The sequence below is a fragment of the Lithobates pipiens genome, unplaced genomic scaffold, assembly GCF_037356315.1.
Source record: "Lithobates pipiens isolate NorthernLeopardFrog02 unplaced genomic scaffold, aLitPip1_a1.2 Scaffold_8, whole genome shotgun sequence".
In the NCBI taxonomy this organism is placed as follows: domain Eukaryota; kingdom Metazoa; phylum Chordata; class Amphibia; order Anura; family Ranidae; genus Lithobates; species Lithobates pipiens.
Window position 1 is genome coordinate 455,626,510 of NW_027507903.1, and position 25,281 is coordinate 455,651,790.

General features: G+C 44.0%; 1 protein-coding gene across 1 annotated transcript in view; it reads left to right on the forward strand.

Moving 5' to 3' along the window:
* Positions 1–394: 394 nt before the first annotated feature.
* ADRA1B (adrenoceptor alpha 1B) overlaps positions 395–25,281 on the forward strand; it is a 47,124-nt gene continuing 22,237 nt past the window's right edge. Inside the window, exon 1 of the mRNA XM_077468432.1 lies at positions 395–1,657. Within this exon, the coding sequence (XP_077324558.1) occupies positions 700–1,657 (958 nt within the window). The 5' untranslated portion in view covers positions 395–699. The remainder of the gene's footprint in view (positions 1,658–25,281) is intronic.

Sequence of the window (25,281 nt, forward strand, 5' to 3'; positions counted from 1 at the left end):
GGTTAATAGCACTTTATTAAGCCTTCTATGACAGGGAGTAGTTTTTGCAAACACCTTACAACAGATAGATGTGAGAAAGGTAAGCCTAGGATTACAGTGAAATGTCAACTATTAAAAGTGAACAATCAGGTGTGACTTTGAGCCAAGGAGCTCAGTTAACCATTTCATAGCTTGGGTGGCCCCAGTAAAGCTTTGTGTACCTTTTAATGGGTCCCCTTCGGCGAGGAAGATGATAATTAAAAGTCTCAATCCATTCCAAGCCCTGACTGCAGCTGGCAGCGAACTGTCAATGCTCACAGCCACTTTTGCTGGGCTTTCTTTTTTGGACAGCTGCGCCCTCTAGTGGTCCACTCCGATCTCTGCTCTGTCCTCGTGATGTCACTGGTAAGAAAAGCAGCTGCTAAAAGTGATTTCTCCCGGAGATGGTTAGTGTAAGCAGCATGCCATGCCACTTCCAGAGCAGAGGTCCCGATCTCCTGAGATCATACTTTCACTCTTTGGTCTCAGCATCCTCACGTGATCCAGAGGAGGGCATCACCATCATCACCATCATCCTCAGGACTCCCAAGAATTGAAGTAACTCTACAAAAAGTCGGGGGTGAGATTTTTTTTCTAAGGTACACCAGCTTTGCCAGAACTACACCATTGCACCATGCTCTAATTATTTCCTGGTGATCACCCACCCACATTGTAGTGCCTATGGATGACCTTTCAAACACAACTGTGGGTGAGAACTTTTCAGTTCTTCCCTTTTCTCCAAACATCTCCTGGGACAATGGAAGTTCCATAGTCGACAACCAAACGGATGGTAATAGGACTCACCTGCATGTAGACTTTACAAGGGCTATGCTCCTTGGATTCACCTTGGGAGCCTTTATATGCGTGGCCATCGTGGGCAACATCATGGTCATCATCTCGGTGGTGGCCAACAGGCAGTTGAGGATCCCCACCAACTATCTGATTGTCAACTTGGCCATAGCTGACCTTCTCCTCAGCACCACTGTTTTACCTTTCTCCTCAACCCTTGAGATTGTAGATGCTTGGGTATTTGGCAAGATATTTTGTGACATTTGGGCAGCCATGGACGTTCTGTGCTGCACGGCCTCAATATTCAGCCTTTGCGCCATTTCTATCGACAGGTACATAGGAGTTCGCTACTCTCTTCAGTACCCTACTATAGTGACCAGGAAAAGGGTCTTGCTGGCTTTACTCTGTGTCTGGATATTGTCTATAGTGATCTCCATAGGACCCTTACTGGGATGGAAGCAGCAGACAGCTACTAATGAGTATGTGTGTAATATTACTACAGAGCCTTTTTATGCCATCTTCTCCTCCCTGGGCTCCTTCTTTATCCCTCTTGTTGTCATCTTGGTGATGTACTGTAGAGTCTATGTGGTAGCCAAGAGGATCACCAAGAACTTAGAGGCTGGAGTGATGAAAGAGAGGACGGACTCCAAGGAGCTGACCCTAAGGATCCACTGCAGGAATATGAATGATGGCATGCTTAACAATAAAAACAAAAACCAGCAGACGCGCAGCTCCTTGTCCGTGAGGCTCCTTAAATTCTCCAGGGAGAAGAAAGCTGCCAAGACACTAGGGATTGTGGTGGGCTTGTTCATCCTGTGTTGGCTTCCATTCTTCACCTCTCTACCTTTAGGTAAGCATCAAGTATAAAAGAGGTGCGCTCAGTCAGCACTTACCCTAAAAAATAATGTGTATTCTTGTTTGATACTAATGCATTAAAGTAGAGCTCTACATAGAACCATTGTTTTAGTTTTGGATAGATTGAGAAAGGTTTAGATCCGATATGAGGACCCGGCAACTCTGGTGGAAAATTCCACAAGGCAAGGACTTAAAGTGGCTGTAAACCTTAGACATCAAATATCAACAAAGCATATCCCTCTATAGTGTGTACTTGTTTTACTTAAAGCGGAGGTCCACCCTAAAATAGACCTTCCGCTCATCGGATTCCTCCCCCCCTCCGGCGCCACAATTGGCACCTTTCAGGGGGGAGGGGGGTGCAGTTACCTGGATAATCCAGGTAACTGCACCCACTTCCGGGCTAGCTCTCTGCGTAAAGGGGCGTACATTACGCCCCTTTCCGCAAGTGCCCGCCCCCTTCCGCAAGTGCCCCGCTGCCTGCTGGGAAACACAGATCCCAGAGGCAGAGGGGACCGTCCTCATTGCGCAGCGCGGCTCACGCATGCGCAGTAGGGAACCGGGAAATGAAGCCGAAAGGCTCCATTTCCTGATTCCCATACCCAAGATGGCGGCGGCAGCACTCGAGTGTCGATCTAGAGATCGGCTTCGGGTGCCGACATCGCGGGCGCGCTGGACAGGTAAGTGTCACTATTTTAAAAGTCAGCAGCTGCAGTATTTGTAGCTGCTGACTTTAAAAAAAAAAAAAAAACGCGGAGTCCCGGCGGACTCCCGCTTTAAGAGCTCTAAGGGGTTGATTTACTAAAACTGAACAGTGCAAAATCTGGTGCAGCTCTGCATAGAAACCAGTCAGCTTCCAGGATTGTTTGTCAATGTAATTAAACAAGCTGAAGTTAGAAGCTGATTGGCTACTATGCACAGATGCACCAGATTTTACACTCTACAGTTTTAGTAAATCAACCCCTAAAGCTGGCCATACACCTATAGATTATCTGCAGATTTTCTACGGTTAGATGGAAAAAGTGGGAGATTCTTCCATCCACACAGTTTAGCGAACATGGAGAAATCTGTTGCACTTTTTCCATCTAACCGTAGAAAATCTGCAGATAATCTATAGGTGTATGGCCAGCTTTAGACAGGCCAACCACGGGTTGCTGGAAAGAAATTTGGCAGTGTTGACAAGGGAATCAGCAATTGTCTTCTCACGGCAGGGGGGTGGTCCCCCCTCAGAGAAGACAGTGGTTATTGCTAGTGGCTATAGCAGCCGCTAGCAAAAATTGTAAGAGAATCGGGCAGGCTGGTTGTACCCAAGCTGATCGATTGATCTAATTGGTACATTCAGCCTGCCCATTAACGGTTCAAATCGTGGTCAGTTTCTGCTGAACTGGCCAAAATACGAACTGTGTATGGCTGGCCTAAGCGTCATTTCTATCTGCTGCTTCGTTCCTCTGCTATCAGCGGGAATCACTTCTGACAATTTTTCCTGACAGCAAGAATAAAAAGGTGACAGAGCAGGGATCTCCAACTGATTGACAGCCTCAGAGCTCTGTGTGCTGTGTGAAGGAGGGAGGGGGTTTCCCTTCCATCCAATCAGCTCTCAGAGCTTTCCTCATTGAGCTCTGCAGAGTGTAACTTCAGCTCTCTGCCCACTTTTTCCAGCAGTTTAGGCAAGTTGTGTAAATTCTGGATTTTGAAGGAATGTAGAGAGGAGAAGACTGCAAGTAAACAGGTACAACTTATGTAAGAGGATTTGTTTAATCTCTGTGTATCACCTGAGAATAGTCCCTTCACTGGGTATGTGCAAGGGTTTACAACCACTTTAACTTTATAGTTCCCCTCCCTGAATTTTGTATATTAGTACAGACAATCAGCTAGGAGTCATCAATCAGGGTTTTTTGTGGCTCCTAATAAACTGTTCATAGCAATATATTGAGGGTTTACTTCAAGCGGACCTTCATCCTCCTTCAACAACTTTACATAATTCCACCCAGCCCCCCAATACTGTTACGCAATAGGTCATTTTTTTTATTTTTTATTTTGAAATACCTTTTTTATGGGACCCAGTTGCACACCTCCTTTCTTGCCTAGATGAGAATGCCATCATATAACTAGCACAGCCTCCTGGGATTCCATGTCAAAAAGGCCAGGAGGCTTTGGGGCAATCTCCCCCACACTGTGGACGTGCCAGGCAATCTACCCCAGATTCTGCATGCGCTGTGGCCATGAACAGGAGGCAACCTGCAAGAACTATTAAAGCAGGCTATAGATTATGCAAATTTCTTGCAGGTGGTTGCAGGAAAGAAAAAACCCTGACTGATTGCGTTGATGGGAGAATCCCTCCCGTGAAGCTATTGTGCCCTCCTGGCCAGAAGGAGGGGGGGGGGGGTTTGGATGGGAGCGGTCCTGACGGGATAATACAGTGATTACTGCTAGTGGCTATAGCCACTGGCAGTAGTCGCATGATAAAAATTCGCCATGCTGGTTGTACCCAAGTCTTTTGATGGATCGACTTGACTATTATTATTATTCAGGTTTTATATAGTGCCAAAAGTTTGTGCAGCGCTTTACAACATGAGGGCAGACATTACAGCTACATTACAAATTGGTACAAGAGGAATCAGAGGGCCCTGCTCATTAGAGCTTACAATCTATCAATTGATACAAAAGGTAATAGCTATGGGGAGATGAGCTGATGGAGGAAGTAAAACAGTGTTAGTTAGAAGCAGGATAGGCTTCTTTGAAGAGAAGGGTTTTCAGGGATCGCCTAAAGATGGATAGATTAGGGGACAGTCGGACAGATTGGGGTAGGGAGTTCCAAAGGATGGGAGAAGCTCTGGAGAAATCCTGGAGGCGAAGATGGGAGGAGGTGACAAGGGAGCTAGAGAGCAGGAGGTCTTGGGATGACCGAAGAGAGTGTCTTGGTTAGTATTTTGGGACTAGGTTAGTGATGTAACTAGGGGCAGAGTTATGGATGGCTTTGTAAATTATTGTTAGTACTTTGAATTTTATTTGTTGGGTGAGTGGAAGCCAATGGAGGGATTGGCAGAGGGGTGGAGAACACTGAATGGCTGGTAAGGTGGATGAGTCTGGCAGCAGCATTCATTATGGACTGAAGGGGGGATAGTCTATATAAAGGTAATCCAATGAGGATGGAGTTGCAATTGTCGAGGCGAGAGATGACCAGGGAGTGAATTAGAAGTTGGTGGTGTCATTAGTTAAAAAGAGGCACATTCTACAATAAGGCTGCCCATAGATGGATCAAATATTGGCTAGCCATTGCTGATCCATCCAAAAGTCGATCCATCTATGGCTGGCTTAAGGCTCCATTCACACTTTTGGACACTAAAGTCTTGTAAGTTGCCCCCCCCCCCCCCATGTTTTTCAATGATACCTGTTCAACTATGTGTGTCTTAAAGTCGTCTTAAAGTCGCAGTGACTTTAAGGCCGGGTTCACACCGCTGCGATGCGGGAACGCCGCGAATCCGCTGCGTTTTCCCGCATCGCACACCTCCCGCCGGCAGTTCACACTGCCCTATGCGGACGGCTGGGAGTGTCAATGATATGTAATTGACACCCCCAGATCCGTCCGCATATCGCAGTGCGATCTGCCGACTCGCACAGGAATCGGATCGCATGGTGTGAACACCCATGCGATCCGATTCTGTTGCGGACCAAAAAAAGGGTCCCGTGCGAGTTTGCTGCGGGAGCGATGCGAATTCAGCCATACTATCTGTATGGCTGAACTCGCATCGCTACGGAGATCGGATGTGATTTGCGGTGCGAATCACATCCGGATCTCCCCCCGCAGCAGTGTGAACCCAGCCTAAAAGAGTTCCTGCACTACTTTAGTCTGACTTTTTTTCGACTTGAGTGCCATAGACTGCAATGTAAACCCTTAAAAGTCGCATGAAAGTCACACCCACATGTTATACATGAGACAGTGCAACAGTTGTCCATTATCATAGGTCAAAGCCAAATCGCAAGTTGGACCCATCCAGAGTTGCATCAAAGTTTCACTAAAATCGCACTCAAAAGGCCAAAGTGAATGGAGCATAAGAAGTAGCCAGCTTTCTGATGAGATAAGAAGATGGTGGTGCAGGTCCTGCAGCAGGACAGTAGATTACACCAGACAATGCTGATTTTGCTGGATGTGCATTTTTTTTTAAGGACAGCAGATAAGAGGGAAAAGAAATACAATTTTTTTTGGGGGGGGGGGGGGGGCGGTGAAGTATCTCTTTAAGAGAATAAACTTGCGGCTGATGCTTAGTTATCTAGGCAGGGAAGGGCGTTTTGTGCTGCAGTTATGCATAGCAATAAAAACTTGGTTGAGGTCAAGCCCTGTTCCATCCAAAGAAAAAAAAAAAAGAGGTAGAGTTTCACTGTACGTTTCTTCTGGCCTTGATGAGAGCTGTGCTAATTATATGGTGTCACGAGTCTGCATACACATGTATCAGCAGCTGTTTATTTACATGTATCTAAAGCCAAGTTGTTGTTTTTTCTTCTCTTTATAGTAGGGAACGGTTAACTCCTATTAGGTTTTTTTTTTTGGTATCTTGATCCCATTGTGAAGAGCTTTCTTCACTTCCTGTGTCAGAGACACAACAGGAAGTAAGAGGAAATTTCTCAAAAAAAAAAGAGACCGTTGCTACCAGCACAGTAGTCCCTACTGAAAGATCTTCCATTACCTCCTGTTCCAGTGACAGCCATAAAATGATTGATTGCCCATTAATATCTGCCATTTTGCACTGGGACTTTTTTATATTCTTGTATTTATTTTTCTTCTCATTTGCCACTTGCACTTATGTTTGTGTCTTTTTTCATTTGGATTGTAGGGTGCGGATCTTTGAGCCTACCCTGAAGTCTAGGGGGAGAATGTGTGGCCTTCGGGTTCCTTTCTCCCCTGCTTTGGGGAAGGGTGGTCTCTCTTCAGTAGAGCCCCTCACCTAACACTTGTTGGTCAGCTTTGACCGGACTTTTTGACTAGTTGGACCTAAGTGTGTCTTGCCCCCATCAGGAGTCTACTGCCCTGGGGAGGGGGGAGTTGGATCTCAGGGAAGGGACCTTCATCTTCGGAAGGGGACCATTTCATACCATGGGGGTTGATATACTAATGGCAAATAGACTGTGCCCTTTGCAAATTGAAGTTGCATTCTGCAACAGCAGTTGCTCCAGAGCCTACTAAACCAGCAGAAGCTCTGCTGACTTCCATCATCCAATCACGTGCAAGCAAAAATGCTGTTTTTTTATTTTCCTTTCACATGATTGGGTATTCTTTGCAAAGTGAAGCTTTACCTCTGTAGCACAGACTCCCGAAGGAGCGGCTGATTTAATTGGGCTTACCATTACCTTCTTAACCTCTTGTGTGTCTAGGGGTTTCCCGAGGTAGATGGCCCAAGAACTGTCGAGACTGAGGCCAGATCCACTTAAGGAATTTTTATTTGTAAAAAGGATAAACCAACACAGTCTCTCAAATTAGGGTTAGAGGGTTTAGGTAGGAAAGTCCAGGTACTCTTAGTACTAAGTGAATTAGGAAAAAGTCTCTCACACTAGGAAATCCAGAGAATAGCCATTCACAGCTCGATCCTCACCCTTATCGGAGAGTCCTTCTCTCACCAGGCCTAGCAGTCTTTAAATAAAACCAAGTCTCTGCCACAGACTTGTTGTAGAACACTTGAATAGAACTGAAAGATGTAGACAACTCAGAGAACCCTCGTAGGGTACCAGTGTCTTGCAGCCGGTCCGGCAATACCACACGAGACCAGATTCACTTGGGGTCTTTCAACTTAGCTTCCAGGCTCCTTCTGAGAAGCCAATCCTTGCATAGCCTTCTCCCAGAGAGTCCTCCCCTGGATGCTTCCACAGTTGCTGAGCCTCTCCACAAACCGAGATGGCACCGGACAACCGTTGAATCCTTCTTTCAGTTTCTTTGCCTCAGGCCAGCCAGCCCAGAGACTTGGAGTCAGGTGGATCCGCACCCCAGGCCATGAGAGCCCTGGGGGCTGGTCAGGAGGACCAGGACCAACCAGTCAGAAAGCACTTCTGGACCGGAACCCCGAAACACGTGACGTCAGCACCTTAAATACCCTCTCCCAGAATGCACAGCAAGAGTGACACTCCCACTGGGCTGGTTCAGAGAGAGAATAAACTCTTAATGCACCTAACTAGACTGCGTTCTAAACCCTACCAGGGATGACAGTGCCACCTATGGTCAGGCAGAACACCATGCAGTCCAGCCAGACTGATACTGAGGTCAACATTTAGAGTAATTAAACCCAAAACCAAACTGCGGTTCCAGGAAAAGTTAAATGACAAAACACATAGTGCATGCTCTTCAGGAGCCGGCGCTACCCCTCATTTACTAAGCTCTGGAGCAACTGCACTTGCAAAGTGCACAGTCTATTTGCCTTTAGTAAATCAACCCCTATGACTCACTCTAAGACCCCTTTCACACTGAGGCGCTTTTCAGGTGCTTTCATGCTAAAAAAAAAGCACTTGAAAAGCTCACAAAAAACTATTTCAATTAAAATCAATGAATGCTTTCACACTGGGGCAGTGCGCTGGCTGGGCGGTGAAAAAAAACACCCTTCTCCATTGAAATGAATGGAAAGCTCTTCAAAAGTGCCTGAAAAGCTCTTCAAAAGTGCACAGTGTTTTACGGGCATGTGAAAGGGGCCTAAATGCACTTTTTTGTGTGTGTTTCACATGCACTTTTTTTGCACACCCTGGTGTCTAGTTTTTGCCCATCTACACCCCAGAGACATAGACAGAAATAACCCCTATTTACTTATCCAAAACTTGAAAGTTTGTAGATATACTTTATGATTCAAGGGACAATATTGCTGAATATATACAATATACTCCTATATAACTGTCTCTGGGGCATTACATATTTTATCCAGTTCTGGCTTATTTATTAGATAAGAAAATATATGCTTTTTTTTTTTTCATTTTAAAGGCGGTATTACATTAATGTTTTTAAGTGCCTAAATCGCAGATAAGAATTAAATCATTTTATAGTACAAGTAAAAAAGTATTAAAAAACAACAAAAGAAACAAAAAACCTAGGACTGGCCTTGTCTGATTTATTAGGACGGACTTAAATTCAATTTTGAATGCAAGGTTTTACAAAAAAAAGTGTAGAAAAATGAATGGCTTGAGAGTATAATAATAATATAACTAAAAGTGTGCACCCTCATCCCAGTAGATTGATTTGGAAGGAAGTGTTGATGTCTCTGGTCTCCTATCAGAGGTCTCAACAAAGATTGTGAGCATGGGGACTATTACGGGGCACATGTATAATTTGTTCGAATAGAATAGTATCAAAAACACTGGTTCATATTAAAAACAATTTATTCAAAAAAGAAAGGATTTATACAACCATAAAAACATAGGTATATGGATCACAGATGGTAGAGACGAATGAGGTAATTGTTCAACTAGTTTCGCTTATCGCTTCATCAGGAAATTACCTAGGTCTAGAGATACATTAATTTAGTATAGCAAGACATTAAACATAAATAAACATAATAAAGTACAAAAAAATATATATATTAATTAATTATTTTCATATGGAGACATAATTACAACATTTCGACGTGGGGGCACGTTCCTACCTCTCCAGCCCTGCTCCGGTTCCCGGTCAAGTTATACATGTGCCCCGTAATAGTCCCCATGCTCACAATCTTTGTTGAGACCTCTGATAGGAGACCAGAGACATCAACACTTCCTTCCAAAACAAAAAAAAGTGTCCAAAACAAATCATTTTGTAATTTTTTTGACTAATGCTGCGTACACACGACCGGACTTTTTCGACGGACTAGGTCCGATGGTCTTCCCGATGGAATTTCAGCGGAGTTCCGGTGGACTTTCCGAATGAAAAGACTTGGACACACACAATCACACCAGTCTGATGGATTTGAACGTGATGACGTACGACCGGACTAGAATAAGGAAGTTCATGGCCAATAGCTGCCCTAGCATCGTTTTTTGTCCGTCGGACTAGCATACACACGAACTGATTTTTTGATAGGAACTGGGTCCGCCGGAGTTCCGGTGGGACAATTTAAAACATGTTCGATTTTTGGAAAGCAAAGATCCAATGGAGCCCACACACGATTGAATTGTCGGACGGACTCGTTCCGTCGGAAATTTGCTGTCGAAAAGTCCGGCCGTGTGTACGCGGCATAATATACCAACAATTTGATAGATAGATTTTTTTTAACGTTAAATAAAATATATAGCCAATATTCAGGCAGATTGCTTTTTTTTTTTTTTAACATTGAATAAAATATTTAGCCAATAAAAATATTGGCTAAAAATCAATGATGCCTATAGCATCAAAGCTCTCGCTTGTACCTTATGTTATGTAGGAATAACATCTGTGGTTTGTTTAGTATGGGTAGAGAATACCTGTTTTTTTTTTTTTTGTTCTTTTGTTTGTGTTTTTTTACAATCCTTGTGGTTTAAATTAATTTTGAACATCAGTATATGTTCTTACTTAGCATAGCTGAAGAGTTATGTAACAGACATAGCATGTATAACAAGAATGTACAGTAATTTATAGAAAAGGGAATAGAACTTTTATATAGAAAAGTGAAAGCAATGAAATTCCACAATAAACTGGTTGCTGTAGGTTAATATACTACAATACACTTCACATCTGGGAAAAGGAGACATTTCACACAAAAAAATATTGCTACTTTGGAGTGGCAGAGGGCTGCTTTTTTTTATTAAAATCGTTTTTTTGCTGCTTTTTATTTTAAAAGAAAATTCAATTGCTTTCCCCTTAAAGCTGGATACACACTATACAATTTTCTTTGGATTTTTTTCCTTTAGATTTATCAAAACCATGTAATATGAGGTCAAACCTTAAGAGTTTCAATTTGTATGCAATCAGGCAGGCCCTTGCACTACATGGTTTTGGTAATTTTAAAGGAAATCAGACAACAAAAGTTGTATAGGGTATATGGGCTCTAAACCTTTGCTGTCCACCAAACGTACAAAAACATGCTGGATGCAAGTGGTTAAAACAGGCTTATAGCCGAAGCTGCACCAATGAGCATGGTATCATTCATTTACTGCCAGTGATTGGCTGTTCAGTAAAAGTGATCTGGGTGACTCGACTGGATCACTTTTACTGTGGAGATAAGGGCTGTACGTGCGATCTGTGCTTTATTAGCTGCAGTGGAGGGCAGGGGGAACATTGGGGGTCTAATAGATCCCTGATGTCTCCAGAAAGAAAACCTGTTACCTGATCAAAGCTATCACATAGGGGACTTGTTAGCCCCCTTGTGACAGCAATAAAGTTAAATGGAAAAAATAAAGTGTAAAAAAGGTTTTTTAATAAAATAAATAAAAATACTCACAAAACAAATTAAAACACCAACCAACTTGACAAATTTGATATCTATTTACTTGATACAACATCAAATTTTATATTTATATTTTTTATTTTACCAATACATTGAGTATTATATTTTGTCTTTGCATTAAAATGAATTTATTATTATTATTATTATTATTATTATAGTGTATTTTTTCCTGAAAATGTGCATTTGGCAAATAGCTGCACAAATATTGCGTGACGTAAAAAAATTCCAACAGCCACTAATTTATAGAATAAAAAAATATAAAATATTTTTACATGTCTGTGAAAATATTTAAAAATCGCCCTGGAGTTTGTATTCAAGTGGTTAAAGCATATTCCCCTCCCCCTCTTCAAGACAAATTCCTGTTGCGTATGTTCCTCCTATACCCCAGCTCCCACACCGCCATTTTTAGAAATAAAGTCATCGGTGGTCGGCTTCTTCTGCATATTCACTACCACCAATGACGTTAGAGCCAGAGCTATGTAAATAAGAAAGAATGAATGGGATTTTTCCCAAGATCTCAGGAAAAAAGCTCATTCACTTATTTTTTTTTCTACACAAACTTTGCAGCTTTACCTAGGAGAGTTTCCTGGAAGGCACTGGTGACGTAGCCAAATACCTTTCCTTGCACGCAGCACATTTGCTATCAGAATGCAACACCGCATTCAGCAATGATTATTAATAAATGGAGAAAAGGTCCAATTTTAAAGAGGAAGTAAACTCTCCCACTCTGATGCTTCTTTTCATTTAGTCCATTATAATAATTCATTATGACACTATAGCCACTGTAATCCTGCCCAAATCGCATATTACTTACTGTTTAAAGAAACTTTAAAAAACTTGTTTCCAGGTGTAAGGCAGCACCATCTTAAGTATTGTTTTTTGAGTCCACAGTAGAGTGTATTTCCGCCCTTACATTGAGCACTTCCTGTACTGTCCTGAGCCTCCTTCTCAATCCAACATTTCTATGGCGACCCTGCTTGCCTGTTCATAGATGACTTGTTTTATTTCATAGTATTTACTTGTGCCGATTGTCTAATGTTTGCCTTTGTCAGTCTTATCAGCTTCAACTGATAAGACTGCAGTAATGGCCAGGTTTACACTGCATGTGAGGTCACATGGTGTGTAGGAGGAAGCTCTGAGTGATTATGAAGTCTCCTGGGATATCAGTGTTGTGCCGTAGGTACTGATAACAGATAGATAAGCACGTAGAGAGTGTGCCATAAATCATGGGAGATCTGGGAATGCTCAGTGACGTCATTCTAAAGAAGAAAAAGGATTACAACAATACTAAGCAAGTAAGGAGATATCTACAAGCAGTGTTCATTCGTATTTTTTATGCTGATTTACATGGGACAAAGTTGTGGGGGAGAGTGAAAGGCAGTAAAATAGGTCCCCTTCAGCCAGCAACAATAGATCCCCCCAGCAACAACGGACCCCCTCAGCAACAATAGACCCCCTCAGCAACAATAGGTCTCCCAACAAAACATAGACCCATGCCAGCAACTATAGATCCCCAGAGAAACAATAGATCCACTCAGCAACAATATATCTCCCCAGCAACAATAGATTCCCCACTGCTGTGGTGGCTGATGGGTTCTTCTTTGGGGGGGCACAAACAAACAACATCCCTCCTCAGGCGGTGTGGCACAGCACTACCCCCCTGCGGGTGGTCCGGCCTGCCACTTACGTGCTCGTGCGGCGGGGCTGTGGTGTCCTCTCCTGAAGTGGCCCCAGCAGATGCGGCTCTGGTGTCCGCTCCTCCGGCTTCCTCCACCGTGTGTCTTCTGCCAAAGCGCTAGACATCCAATAGGATCACCCGAGGCTTTGGCCAATCGGGAAACAGGTCTCACAGACCTGCCTCCTGATTGGCGGGGAGGAACTTTAGTGTGATAATAGCGAAAATTCATTCACTAGGGTCACACAACTGGGTGGGCTTGGAGCGCAATGCTGTGTGCTCCGAGCACACCCATTTTTGAAGCCTATTAGAGCCTCTGTCTTTAATCAGGTGCTTCAAAAAAACATCCACCGCATTGGAATCCATGATCTGGTGCCACTGATATTTAGATCAGAGGGCCGGACACATGGACAGGTGTGGCGGCGCCCTTGCGCCCTCTATGGACGGGCCGCCACTGCCCCAAAGCTAAACAGCTCCAGCAACAATAGACCCCATCAACAACAATAGATCTCCCCAGCAACCATAGATCTCCCCAGCAACAATAGATCTCCCAAGCAACAGCTCCCGCTGTAATTCTACACAGATGTCTGCAAGCACCCACTGATCATTCTGTACACAGGCAGCAGAGCTGTCTGTAAACAAGGCAGATTGCCTTTTCTGTCAGTACAGAAGACATGGATCCTGTGTTCCTGTAAAGCAGACACACTGATCCATGTCTTACAGTAGTAAAAGGACCTCCCCACTACCCTGAAACACTAGAAAGGCACACAGTTAACCCTTTGATCATCCCAGATATTAACCCCTTCCCTGCCAGTGTACTGATCACTGTATTCGTGTCACTGGTCCCCAAGAAAAGTGTCAGTTAGGTGTCCAATTTGTCCGTGCGCAATATTGCAGTTCTGCTATAAGTTGCTGATCACTGCCATCACTAGAAATAAATAAATAAATAAAAATTCCATAAATATATCCCATAGTTTGGAGACCCCATAACGTGTGGACAAACCAATCAATATATACCTATTGTGATTTTTATTTTAACCAAAAATATGTAGCAGAATACGCATTGGCCTAAATTGATAAGGAAATTTGATTTTTTTTTTGATTTTTTATTGGATGTGTTTCAGAGCAGAAGGTAAAATGTATTTTATTTTTTTTTTCAAAATTGACGGTCGTTTTTTGTAGCGCAAAAAATAAAAACTGCAGAGGTGATCAAATACCACCAAAAGAAAGTTCTATCTGTGGGGAAAAAAAAGGGCATAAATTTTATTTGAGTACAGTGCACAATTGTCAGTTAAAGTTATGCAGTGCCTTATCGCAAAAGATGGCCTGGTCATGAAGGGGGTAAATCTTTTGGAGCTGAAGTAGTATGTCGGATATGAGGATACTTTGGGGTGAAGGTGAACGGTGACTTTGAAGGCAACAGACCAAGCATAACCTTTTTTCATTTCCATACATACTCTGGTTTAAAGTATAATTTAAAGCAATATTTTTTGTTGTTGTTGTTGTAAGGGATTAGAAGCACTGTCAGGTTTTTTTATTGCTGCCCTTATTGGATATTTACTTTCACTAACTGTCCTGATCACCATTACCACAGGGAATAAAGGGTAAATACAAAATCTTGAGCTGTCACACAAGAACAGAAATAGAAGGGAGATCTTCCAATGGAGACGCGTTTTCCTGTGACAGCTGTCTAAGATAATAAGCCTATGGGTGACGTCACCGCTCAGGTATTACCAGTTGTTGTTGAGTGCTCTCTCATCTCCCCTGTATCAGCGTTGGCTGACACAGGGAGATTATGTGACCAAGCTGGAGCGGACTGAGAATAGGTAAGTATATACATTTTTTTACATGTTAGTTAGTATAGATATTAGGAAGTGGCAGGGAGCATTTTTAACCCTCTGGTGCCAGCGCCTCCTGGCCCTTTAAGGGGTTTAAAATGCCATGAGGCGAGGCTGGGTTTATGATTGATTATGTGAGTGCTATGATTGGCTGTCATGGCGGTCACGTGATGTGAAAGCTGACGATTGCAAGCAGCAATCAGGGGCTTTCGGTTAGCCGCCGGTAACTGTGCTGGGAGGGCACGTGGTGCACAGCTGTATTTGTAATATTGCACACAAATATGCAGCCGCTTGGCTCCAAGGTCCACCTACCGAGAGGCCACATATTTGCCTGCTTCCAGCGTCAGAAGGTTAAGCATAGTTAGTAAAAGCCCATAATTCTACTTTAACATATTTTTTTCATTGACAGGGTCACTTTTTCTTAAACGAGAGTTATGGGTTTTTTTTTTTTGCACATTCATAATTACCTAGGTGGATGCAACATCGGTCCGATGCTGCATCTGTCCCCCGGCGTTTCTGCACTGAGAACCGAGCAATCAAACACCTCCGATGGCTTGATTCTGATATATCCCCAAGCGGAGAGCTGCTGACTGTCAATCAGCATCTCTCCGCTATCCCCCCCCCCCCCCCCCCACGCGCTCACTAGAGCTCTGAACTGTGGAGGGGCGGGAAGCGGCTGTCTCAGGCTTTCAGAGGCTCGCTAAGTGGCTGAGACGGCACCAGTCCATGTACCTGGCGGCTCCAGATTTTATTGTCGGGATGACGCGGAGACTGGACTGATTCCGGTAATGATAGCAGAGAGTGAACTTCAGCCCTCTCTCTGCTGAAAATGGGTCACAGGTGAGCAAAAGGAATTGCACTGCTGTGACCCATAGGAGAAGCCCAGCCAAATGAGCTCAGGCTGGACTGCTCCTTTAAGCTTGGTTCACACTACTTCAATATAGGAATGCGCACATGAATGCGCATATTAACACAGAGTGCCACATTCCTTTCCACTTGCGTTGGTGCCATTCATTCTGAAAGGCACCCCAACACACCTTGCCAACGGATGTGCTTTGTGTTATAGATGCTACCAGAAAAGTGCTTGTCCATTTTTAGGGTCGTTGAGGTGCCTTGCCAGCGCATTCATTTTGACTAAGTTGCCTTACGCAGCACTAAGGTGCCCACGTGTCCTGGATTGCCTGGGACTGTCCCACAATTTACATCTCTGTCCCAGGTCCCGGGCGCCTTCATTCCAAGACAATACAGTGTCCCGGAATGAAATAGAGTACTACTTCATATAAGTTCTCAAAAGGAGTCAGGGTGTATGGAGTGGGACGGGACCTAATAAGTTGTTGAAGGAGATGTCTCAGTTGTAAGTAACTATAATGTTCTCTCAATGGGATATCATGAGAAGAGCATAAAGCATCAAATGTTAATATCCTAGTGGGGGTAAGCAAAGAATGAACATCTGTGAATCCATTTGTGGTCCACCAGGAAAATTTGGCTGGATTTTCACATCCAGAAAGGAACAATGGGCAATGAAGGAGTTTCAATAGTGGGAGATTAGGCCCCGTGGATTATTTGACTGAGTCCCATAGTTGTAGGGAATGGGTCAAACATGGTCCCAATGGTTTTGGACAGTGGGTAGGGTGAGCCATAGTTGAGAGGAGACAGGTAGTGGGTCCGTGTCAAAAAGATCCAATGTGGCCCATAGTGGCATCTGGTACATGTCATGGAGGTGGGAAAGTGGTGCAATGCCTGCTGCCGTATAGTAAGCTTGTAGGTTGGGGACCGAGGGGCCACCGTTAACCCGCCAGGCGAACAGGACCTGCTTGTTAATTCGGGGATGGGGAGATCCCCATATAATTTGTGAGAGTTTACATTGATGAATGCGTAAAATATACAAAGGGACAGGGACATACAAGTATAGTAAATAGTAAAAAAGTAATAGTAAAGTAATTTAGGGAGGTAAGACATTCGGATAGCAGTTATCCTGCCAAACCAAGACAGTGGTAAGTGGGACCAGGTGGTTAGCATGTCAGACAGACGTTTGAGCAGGGATGGGTAGTTGGCCCGAAACATTCCCGCGTAATTGGCCCGAAACATTCCCGCGTAATTGGGAGTAAGGCGGATCCCTAGATAGGGTAGCGGGGAGAGCCACTGAAAGGGGAAGGATGATTTTAAATCCGTTAATACCAGGTAGGGGAGGTATGACAGAGTTTTGGATTTAGCGGGGTTAACACGAAGTCCCAAGAGAGAAGCAAAAGAGTCTATAAGGGAAAATTAGGCGAGAGTGGGCACCCTTGATGCATGCTCCTCCCAATGCCAAACGGAGGCGACTCAAATCCATAATACTTAAGCTTAGCTCTAGGGGAGTCGTAGAGGGCTGCCATCCACCGCAGAAAGGAGGCGCCAAATCCGTAATGACAAAGCACAGACATGAGATAAGGCCAGGACAACGTGTCGAAGGCCTTATTCAGGTCTAAAGATAACAGCATAGTTTCTAGCGAACGTTCGTGGGCTATGTGTTGCAATTGCAAAATCCACCGAATTGCATCCCCTGCCTGTCTCTGTGGTACAAAGCCGACCTGATCTTTCTTTATCAGGCGGGGGAGGAAAGAGTTCAGACAGTTAGCCAGGATCTTGGTTAGAACCTTCATATCTATGTTGATCAGCAAAATCGGTCGGATGTTAGCCCAAGAGAAATGGTCATGGTCAAGTTTGGGGATCATGACAATATTAGCTGTTAGCAGGTGCGAGGTAAAGTTCTGATGCTGTTTAACAGAATTATACATAGCTTTCAGGTGTGGGGACAATGTGTAGCTTTTCGACTTCCTCCTCATGTCCTTCTAGAACTGTAGTTGTCAGTTCCATGTTCCAACTGATTAGTGCGGTGGCCTAGCTCTTTAAGACCCTTCACAAGGTCTGCAGAGAGCTTGCGGGAGGCCGCTGTGATTTCGTACTATGGAGTGGGGAAAAAAAAAGCAGTTTTCATAGTTTGTTATAACATTTTTCAAACAGGTAATTTTTCTCCTTCATTGATGTGCACTGATGGGGCTGCATTGATGAGCACTGATAAGGCGGCACTGGTGGGCACTGATGGGGACTGATAGGTGGCACTCATAGGTTCCAGTCATTGGCAAACAAAATGTTTTAAGAATCATCTTTTTTGGGGTGGGCAGACGGGGGGCCCTGTATGGCAGTTGGGAAATGTGGTCACTCTACGTAGCACTCGTTAATAAAAAGCAGTACAGTGTGACCCTAGCTTTAGTGCATAGCTCCAGGTCAGGCAAGGCTTGGCAGTGCTCCATGTTCCCCAGCTTCTCCAGCAGTTGAGCTACAGCCCATGACTTTTTCAGAACTGAAATAAACCCTAAGCTCCAGCTCCAGGCAGCTCCAGAACACCCAGTTCATCCTTCAGAGCTACTCCAGATATGATTTATCCATCTTCAAAGCTGTAGTTCAGCTTCAGAACCATTACTTTATTAGCAGCTATGTTGCTGAAGTGCAAAAGAAAAGATACTTTATATTTTATATAAATACTTTTTTCTTTGATATAAATATACCAGTCCAAGTTTATCTTTTACACTTGAAAACTGTTTAATACACTTGAATTGTTTAAATCCTGAAAGACAAACATTCTTTTTTAACAGGATTTTCCAAGTGAGTAAAGTGAACAGAGTACCTACTAATAAATAACATTTAAAGTTATTACATTCAGTGGCGGAACTACCAGGGTTACAAGCGTCACACTTGTGACCAGGCCCTGGCATTCTGCCACTGTGGGGAGGCCCCAGGGAGGAAGGACATTGCCGATCTGTGTTTTAAAAATCCAGCACATTTCTCATGTCTGTAACAGGAGAAGAGTGCTATGGCAGTGCTGTAGTCTGGGCTCGGCCCAACTGCTGCGACTGCCCGGCAGCAGGGGGTGGGTCTGGCGGTGACAGTGTGAAAGCCCTAAAGGAAAAATGACAGAGGCGGCTGCCCTGAGTGGAGGAGGACATGGTGTTCGGTCTCAGGGCTCAGGCTGATGTTTAGTGTACAGACCCCTCCTCCTGCACTTCACTGCAAAGGCAGACACCTGCTGCAGGAAGTGACACCAAGAAGGAGCCAGTAATCCACAGGTAAACTTAACATATACAGTAAATGTCACTGCTGTAGCAGGGAGAAAGCGAGCAGGGTGGGAATAGGGCAGCCGTGAGGTGGGTTATGTGCTCTGCTTCTTCTTACACTGACATGGTCACTAACACTGGTCTGCATGACATGGAACAATGGCAGAGATCACTCCTCAGGGCTCTCTGTAGGGGCCACTCTGGAGGAACTGTCTTAGTACCTCCACAGTGCCCCCTATACATCCTTCAGATTGCCCCCTTTACATCTTGTAAAGTGCCCCCTTTACATCGTCCAGAGAGCCCTCTTTACATCCTCTAGAGTGCCCCCTTAATGCCTCCAGAGTGCCCCTAAAATCCTCCAGAGTGTCCCTTTAAATCCTCCAGGGTACCCCTTTACATCCTCCTCCAGAGTACCCCCTTAGCACAGTAGTAAGTGGGCACTCTGGAGGAGGATGTAAGGGGCACTCCAGAGGATGTAAGGGGCACTGTGGAGGTACTAATGGGGCACTCTGGCAGAGGATGTAAGGGGGCACTGTGGAGGTACTAATGGGGCACTCTGGGAGAGGATGTAAAGGGCACTCTGGGGAATGTAAGGGGGCACTCTGGAGGATGTAAGGGGACATTATAGAGGCACTGATGTAAGGGGGCACTCTGGAGGATGTAAGGGGGCATGCTGAAAGATGTTACAGGGCACTCTGGAAGAAGTTACGGAGCACTCTGGAAGAAGTTACAGAGCACTCCGGAAGATGTTACAGGGCACTCTGGAGGCACCGATTTAAGGGGGCACTCTGACGGATGTAAGGGGTCAATTTGGAGACACTGATGTAAGGTGGGCACTTTGGAGACACTGAGGTAAAGGGGCACTTTGGAGACAATGATGTAAGGAGGGGCACTTTGGAGGATGTAAGAGCCGGTTCACACAGGGGCAACACGACTTTCAACATGACTTTTGGAGGCAACTTGGACACGACTTCAACGCGACTTGGGGCGACTTACAATGCGACTTTAAGTCGCCCCAGGCCAGGCGACTTTTGCCGTGGCCAATCAGAGAATGAGCTCTCAAGGGAGAACTCCACGGCAAATTTATTTTAAAAAAGTGGCGTGGGTTCCCCCTCCGAGAGCATACCAGGCCCTTAGGTCTGGTATGGATTCTAAGGGGAACCCCATATGCCGAAAAAACGGCATGGGGTCCCCCCCAGATCCATACCAGACCCTTATCTGAGCACGCTAACCTGCCGGCCAGGAAAGGGGGTGGGGACGAGCGAGCGTCCCCCCCTCCTGAGCCGTACCAGGCCAAAGCACCTTGTCGCCATGTTGATGAGGACAAGGGCCTCTTCCCGACAACCCTGGCCGTTGGTTGTCGGGGTCTGCGGGCGGGGGGCTTATCGGAATCCGGGAGCCCCCTTTAATAAGGGGACCCCCAGATCCCAGCCCCCCAGCCTATGTGAATGAGTATGGGGTACAATGTACCCCTACCCATTCACCTGTGAAAAAAATGTACAAAAAAAAAACACAACACACAAGGGTTAAAATAATTTATTTATAAAAAATCAAATAAATGGTGTTGCGCTACCTCAAAGATTAAAACTAAACTAAAGTGCCTAGCGCATAAATGTCCCGTGTAAATACTCCAACTGTATTGCAAAATTGCACACCCCCTACAATAAATAAATATAACAAAGTTTCTCTATCAGAATAGTAAAGTGTCTAGTGCATAAGTAAATGTGCAACAATCTATATTACAGAGGTGTAAATACTACAAAGACTATAAAGGAAAAGCAACAGAATTAAATAAGTGAATAAAGTGCCTGGTGCTTAAATAATCATAATACCATTAATCCATATTCACATATGAGAAAAAGGACAAAACCTCCAAATGTGCAATGATTTAGTGCATCAAACTTCCCATGAATAAATCCAATCAAATGCAATAAAAATATAAAATAAATAAAAATTAATAATAGAGACGTGAATCACACAGTGCAAATAAGCAAAAAATAGAGTCTATATGCAAACTGAAATGAGTTGCATAAACAGTGACTAATTTAGTGCTTCTCCAAGTGAAAGGTAACAGGACAGTAAGTAGCCCTCTTGTGCCTCTTCAGTGCTCACAGCACACCAGGTGGAGTGACCCCTTACCTTACTGCTGTAAGGTAAACAGCAGATCTGCAAAAAAAAGGGAAAGATCCAGGGAATGTATCCCTATTCCTAGCAGGTTATACTGTACCCCACGGCTGATGTTGATATTTCCTTAATTTTCATAAGGATCTCCTTGCTGCAGTGCTTTCTTTACCTTGGATCCTTTTGCAGTGCAGAAAGCACTACAGCAAGGAGATCCTTATGAAAATTAATAGTATACAGTATAACCTGCCAGGAATAGGGATACATTCCCTGGATCTTTCCCTTTTTTTTTTTGCTGATCTGCTGTTTACCTTAACCTTACAGCAGTAAGGTAAGGGGTCACTCCACCTGGTGTGCTGTGAGCACTGAAGAGGCACAAGAGGGCTACTTACTGTCCTGTCACCTTTCACTTGGAAAAGCACTAAATGAGTCACTGTTTATCCAACTTATTTCAGTTTGCATATAGACTCTATTTTTTGCTTATTTGCACTGTGTGATTCACGTCTCTATTATTAATTTTTATTTATTTTATATTTTTATTGCATTTGATTGGATTTATTCATGGGAAGTTTGATGCACTAAATCATTGCACATTTGGAGGTTTTGTCCTTTTTCTCATATGTGAATATGGATGAATAGTATTATGATTATTTAAGCACCAGGCACTTTATTCACTTATTTAATTCTGTTGCTTTTCCTTTATAGTCTTTGTGATATTTACACCTCTGTAATATAGATTGTTACACATTTACTTATGCACTAGACACTTTACTATTCTGATAGAGAAACTTTGTTATATTTATTTATTGTAGGGGGTGTGCAATTTTGCAATACAGTTGGAGTATTTCCACGGGACATTTATGCACTAGGCACTTTAGTTTAGTTTAAATCTTTGAGGTAGCGCAACACCATTTATTTGATTTTTTATAAACAATTTTCGTTGGTAGGGTTTGTACCTCTGTCGGTGGTTTGCTGCAACCTTTCCTTAGTGGTAGTTTTGTTTTTATGATAGTGCGGGGATATTCTAATCTATTCTAAAATAGTTTATTGCACAGCTCCGGTGCTCTTCTTCCGTCTTCGGGGGGTCTTCTCGCCGGACTCCTCTATCTTCTGCTCTTTTGCTAGCTCTTTCAATAGCGGAGGAGTCCGGCGAGAAGACCCCCCATAGGGGGTTCCCCTTAAAATCCATACCAGACCTAAGGGCCTGGTATGCTCTCGGAGGGGAAACCCACACCAAATTTGTTTAATAAATTTGCCGTGGAGTTCCCTCTTGAGAGCTGATAATTCTCTGAGAGTCGCCTCCGTATAAACGGAGATCCGACTTGTAGGCGACCTCCATTGAAATCAATGGGTATCAGTCGCCTACAAGTCGGATTGAAGTAGTACAGGAACCTTTTCTGAAGTCGGAGCGACTTCAGTAGTGTGCATTAAGACGGCTCTCATTCACTTACATTGATTTTTACATGTTGTCCGACCTGAGGCGACTAGGGGCGACCTGAAGTCGGATCTGAGTAGCCCCTGTGTGAACCGGCTCTAAGGGGGCACTCTGGAGGCAAAAATGTAAGGGAGACACACTAGAGGTACAGATGTAAGGGGGCACTCTGGAGGCACAGATGTAAGGAGGCACTTTGGAGGCACAGATGTAAGGGGGCGCTCTGAAGGGTGTAAGGGTGCACGTTGGAGACACTGATGTAAGGGGGGCACTGATGTGAGAGTACCTTAAAAAATGTGCTCCATCAGTACATTTTTCATGCTTTGGCACAGGGGTAAAGGGCTCTGGGATCAGTTGAAAGGGCACCCAGGCTAGGAGGGTAGAGGATCAGTGGGGTCCCTTCATGCTTTTTTGCACCAGGGTCCTGAAGGTTCTAGTTACAGCTCTGATTACAGTAGAACTAAATTGCTATAATATGATGTATAAAAGCTTAAAGTTGTGATCATTTCATTCTTTAAAAGTAATACAGTGTATTATTTTTAAAAAATTACCCATCAAAAAATGCAACCAATAGTGTGCTATGAGGTTGAATATCTAAAACTGGAGAGTGCAAAATCTGATGCATCTCTGCATAGAGACCAATCAGCTTCCAGGTTTTTGTCAAAGCTTAATTGAACAAGCTGAAGTTAGAAGCTGAATTACTACCATGAACAGCTGCACCAGATTTTGCACTTTCCAGTTTTAGTAAATCAACCGCTTTAAAGCCTGCCATAGATGGAGGAAAGAAAATTGCTAGATGCCCCCTATCAACACTGACTGTGTCCCTTCCACTGAGCCATTATGCTGGGAAAACACAGAGATTACTGCTAGCATCTATAATAGCTGCTAGCAAGAATCACCTGTAAAAGCTGACAGCCTGGTTCTACCTGAGTTGATTGATCAATCAACTTGGGTACATTCAGCCTGCCCATAAATGGTTCGAATCTCGGCTGGTCCCCTGCTAATCATCTATGGCTGGCTTAGGCCTGACACAGAAACTCCTTTTCCTGCCTTCATCTACACTGCAGATTTCATCTTGAGCTGGGTAAATCAGTGATGAGTAAAACACAAAGAGCAGGGCTCAGGAGCGAGCACACACAAGTGCCCCCATAGCAAGCGGCTGCAGCCTTTGCAACTACTTTAAATATGCTTTCATTTTGAACCAGGAATAATAACTATATTATAATTAATCTTTGTTCCAAAAGGAAAAAAAAACCACAAGGGAAATCTATTCTGGCTAACGCTCCTAAATAGGGCATCAGAACTCTGAATGTGATAAGAATTATAAATCAATTCACTATTCTGACAAAAAGGGATCTATTCAAGAAAACCCAGCACAATCTTTGAAGAAGAACTGGAGGGGTGTATCTATGATGCCCCTAGTAACCAGATGGACACTACTCTACTTTCCGATGTGAATGAGAATAATGTTTGCTAGGATACCAGTAGTTGTTGATTCTTGGCATGTACGAGTTTGTTGCTGTTTTTACAGATCAGTCACCGTGTTCCTTTGAATCTTTGCAGAAAGAGTTGTTTTCATTGATATTTAAGTTTAGATGTTTTTTCATTAAAGGAACACTGTTGTACAAAAGTTACGGAGCAAAAATATATTTGTAAAATAAGACAGTAACTATTTAAAACAACTCTAAAATATATCACTTTTCTCCAAAAATAATCCATATATCCACTACGTAAACAGATACTCAGTATTCATTTTTTTTTTCTCATTAAAATAACAAACATTTCATACTTACCAGTGGGTTTGCACAGAGCAGCAATGATCCCCCTCTTCTGGGGGTCCCCCTCTGCCACTCCTGGCCCCTCCCACCTGCCATGTGCCCCCATAGTAAGCCTGTAAAGCAGGCTCGCTCTGTGTGTCCACATACACACAGAGCACGGCTTAGCCCGCCCCTGCTCTCTGCTCATTGGCTCACTGCCTGTGATTGACAATGTGCACGAGAGCAGCGACTCTCCCAGGTCTCTTCCTCCTCATTGGCTGAGACAGCAGCGGGAGCTGCATCTCTGGATCATGATAGGACTCAGGTAAATGATAGGGAGGGCGCTGCAGACAGAAGGTAAAAAATGTGAGCCTTTACAACCACTTTAATGACCCTGTAATCTATTTTTAATGCAATAATTTCTGTTTTTCTGTTTTCTTGTATCAAGTTCCATGAGCTCTTAAACGTCTTCTTATCCCCCTCACTTCCATTTGATTGGAATGAGCAGTACATTAGTTACAGTCATGAGCACTGTTCTATGTGCACTAAAAATCCCATAGTCCAAAGTCTCTAATTCAGTTTGGGAGCGAGAAAGAGAGTGTGGTTACATTCCTACATACAGCGGGTCCATGGAGAATGAACCACCTTCTAACAGGAAGTCAAATCACATCAGCTAAAAAAAAGGAATTTGGGGATTTTGAGGAGCCTGTGAGCAATAGAAGGCAAGTTAATGTAGTGATACCCCCTAAATGGCCCCTTGTTTTTGGGTCCCCCTTCAAGCTGCAGGCAACATGCATTTTCAAAAAGCATTTCACAGTCAATGAACCAGTCCTTGAGCTTGATTTTGTTTTTTGTTAGGCTCTGTTAGGCTCTGTTCAGATCTTGGCGTATGGGGGCGACAATGGTGGTAAAATCTCTTAAATAGAATCGCGGGACGCCCGTCACCCAAAAGAAGCTCATATACTTCTTTTGGGTGACAGGCGTCCTGCAATTCTGATTTTACCACGTTTGTCACCCCACAAATCACTGAAAAATCACGCCACGTTTGGGATGCTATTGAAATTGACGGGGAACGCACGGGCGTCCCGCAATTTGCCGCTATTGCAAATTGTGGACAAAATCGTGCTCGGAACGTGGAGATGTGAACAGAAGGCTAACAGTTCTCTGTCAATTGGTAAGCTGGCTGAAGATTTCCCTCAGCAGCAAACTCTCTTGTAGGCTGGACAATGAGGTTTACTCATTATTCAGTCCTTTTTTGTCCTGAAGCATAGTTGCTGACTTCTGGCTGGGCTTCTGCTAGGCTTCTACTGGTCAGGTCCCACTTGCTAATCAGG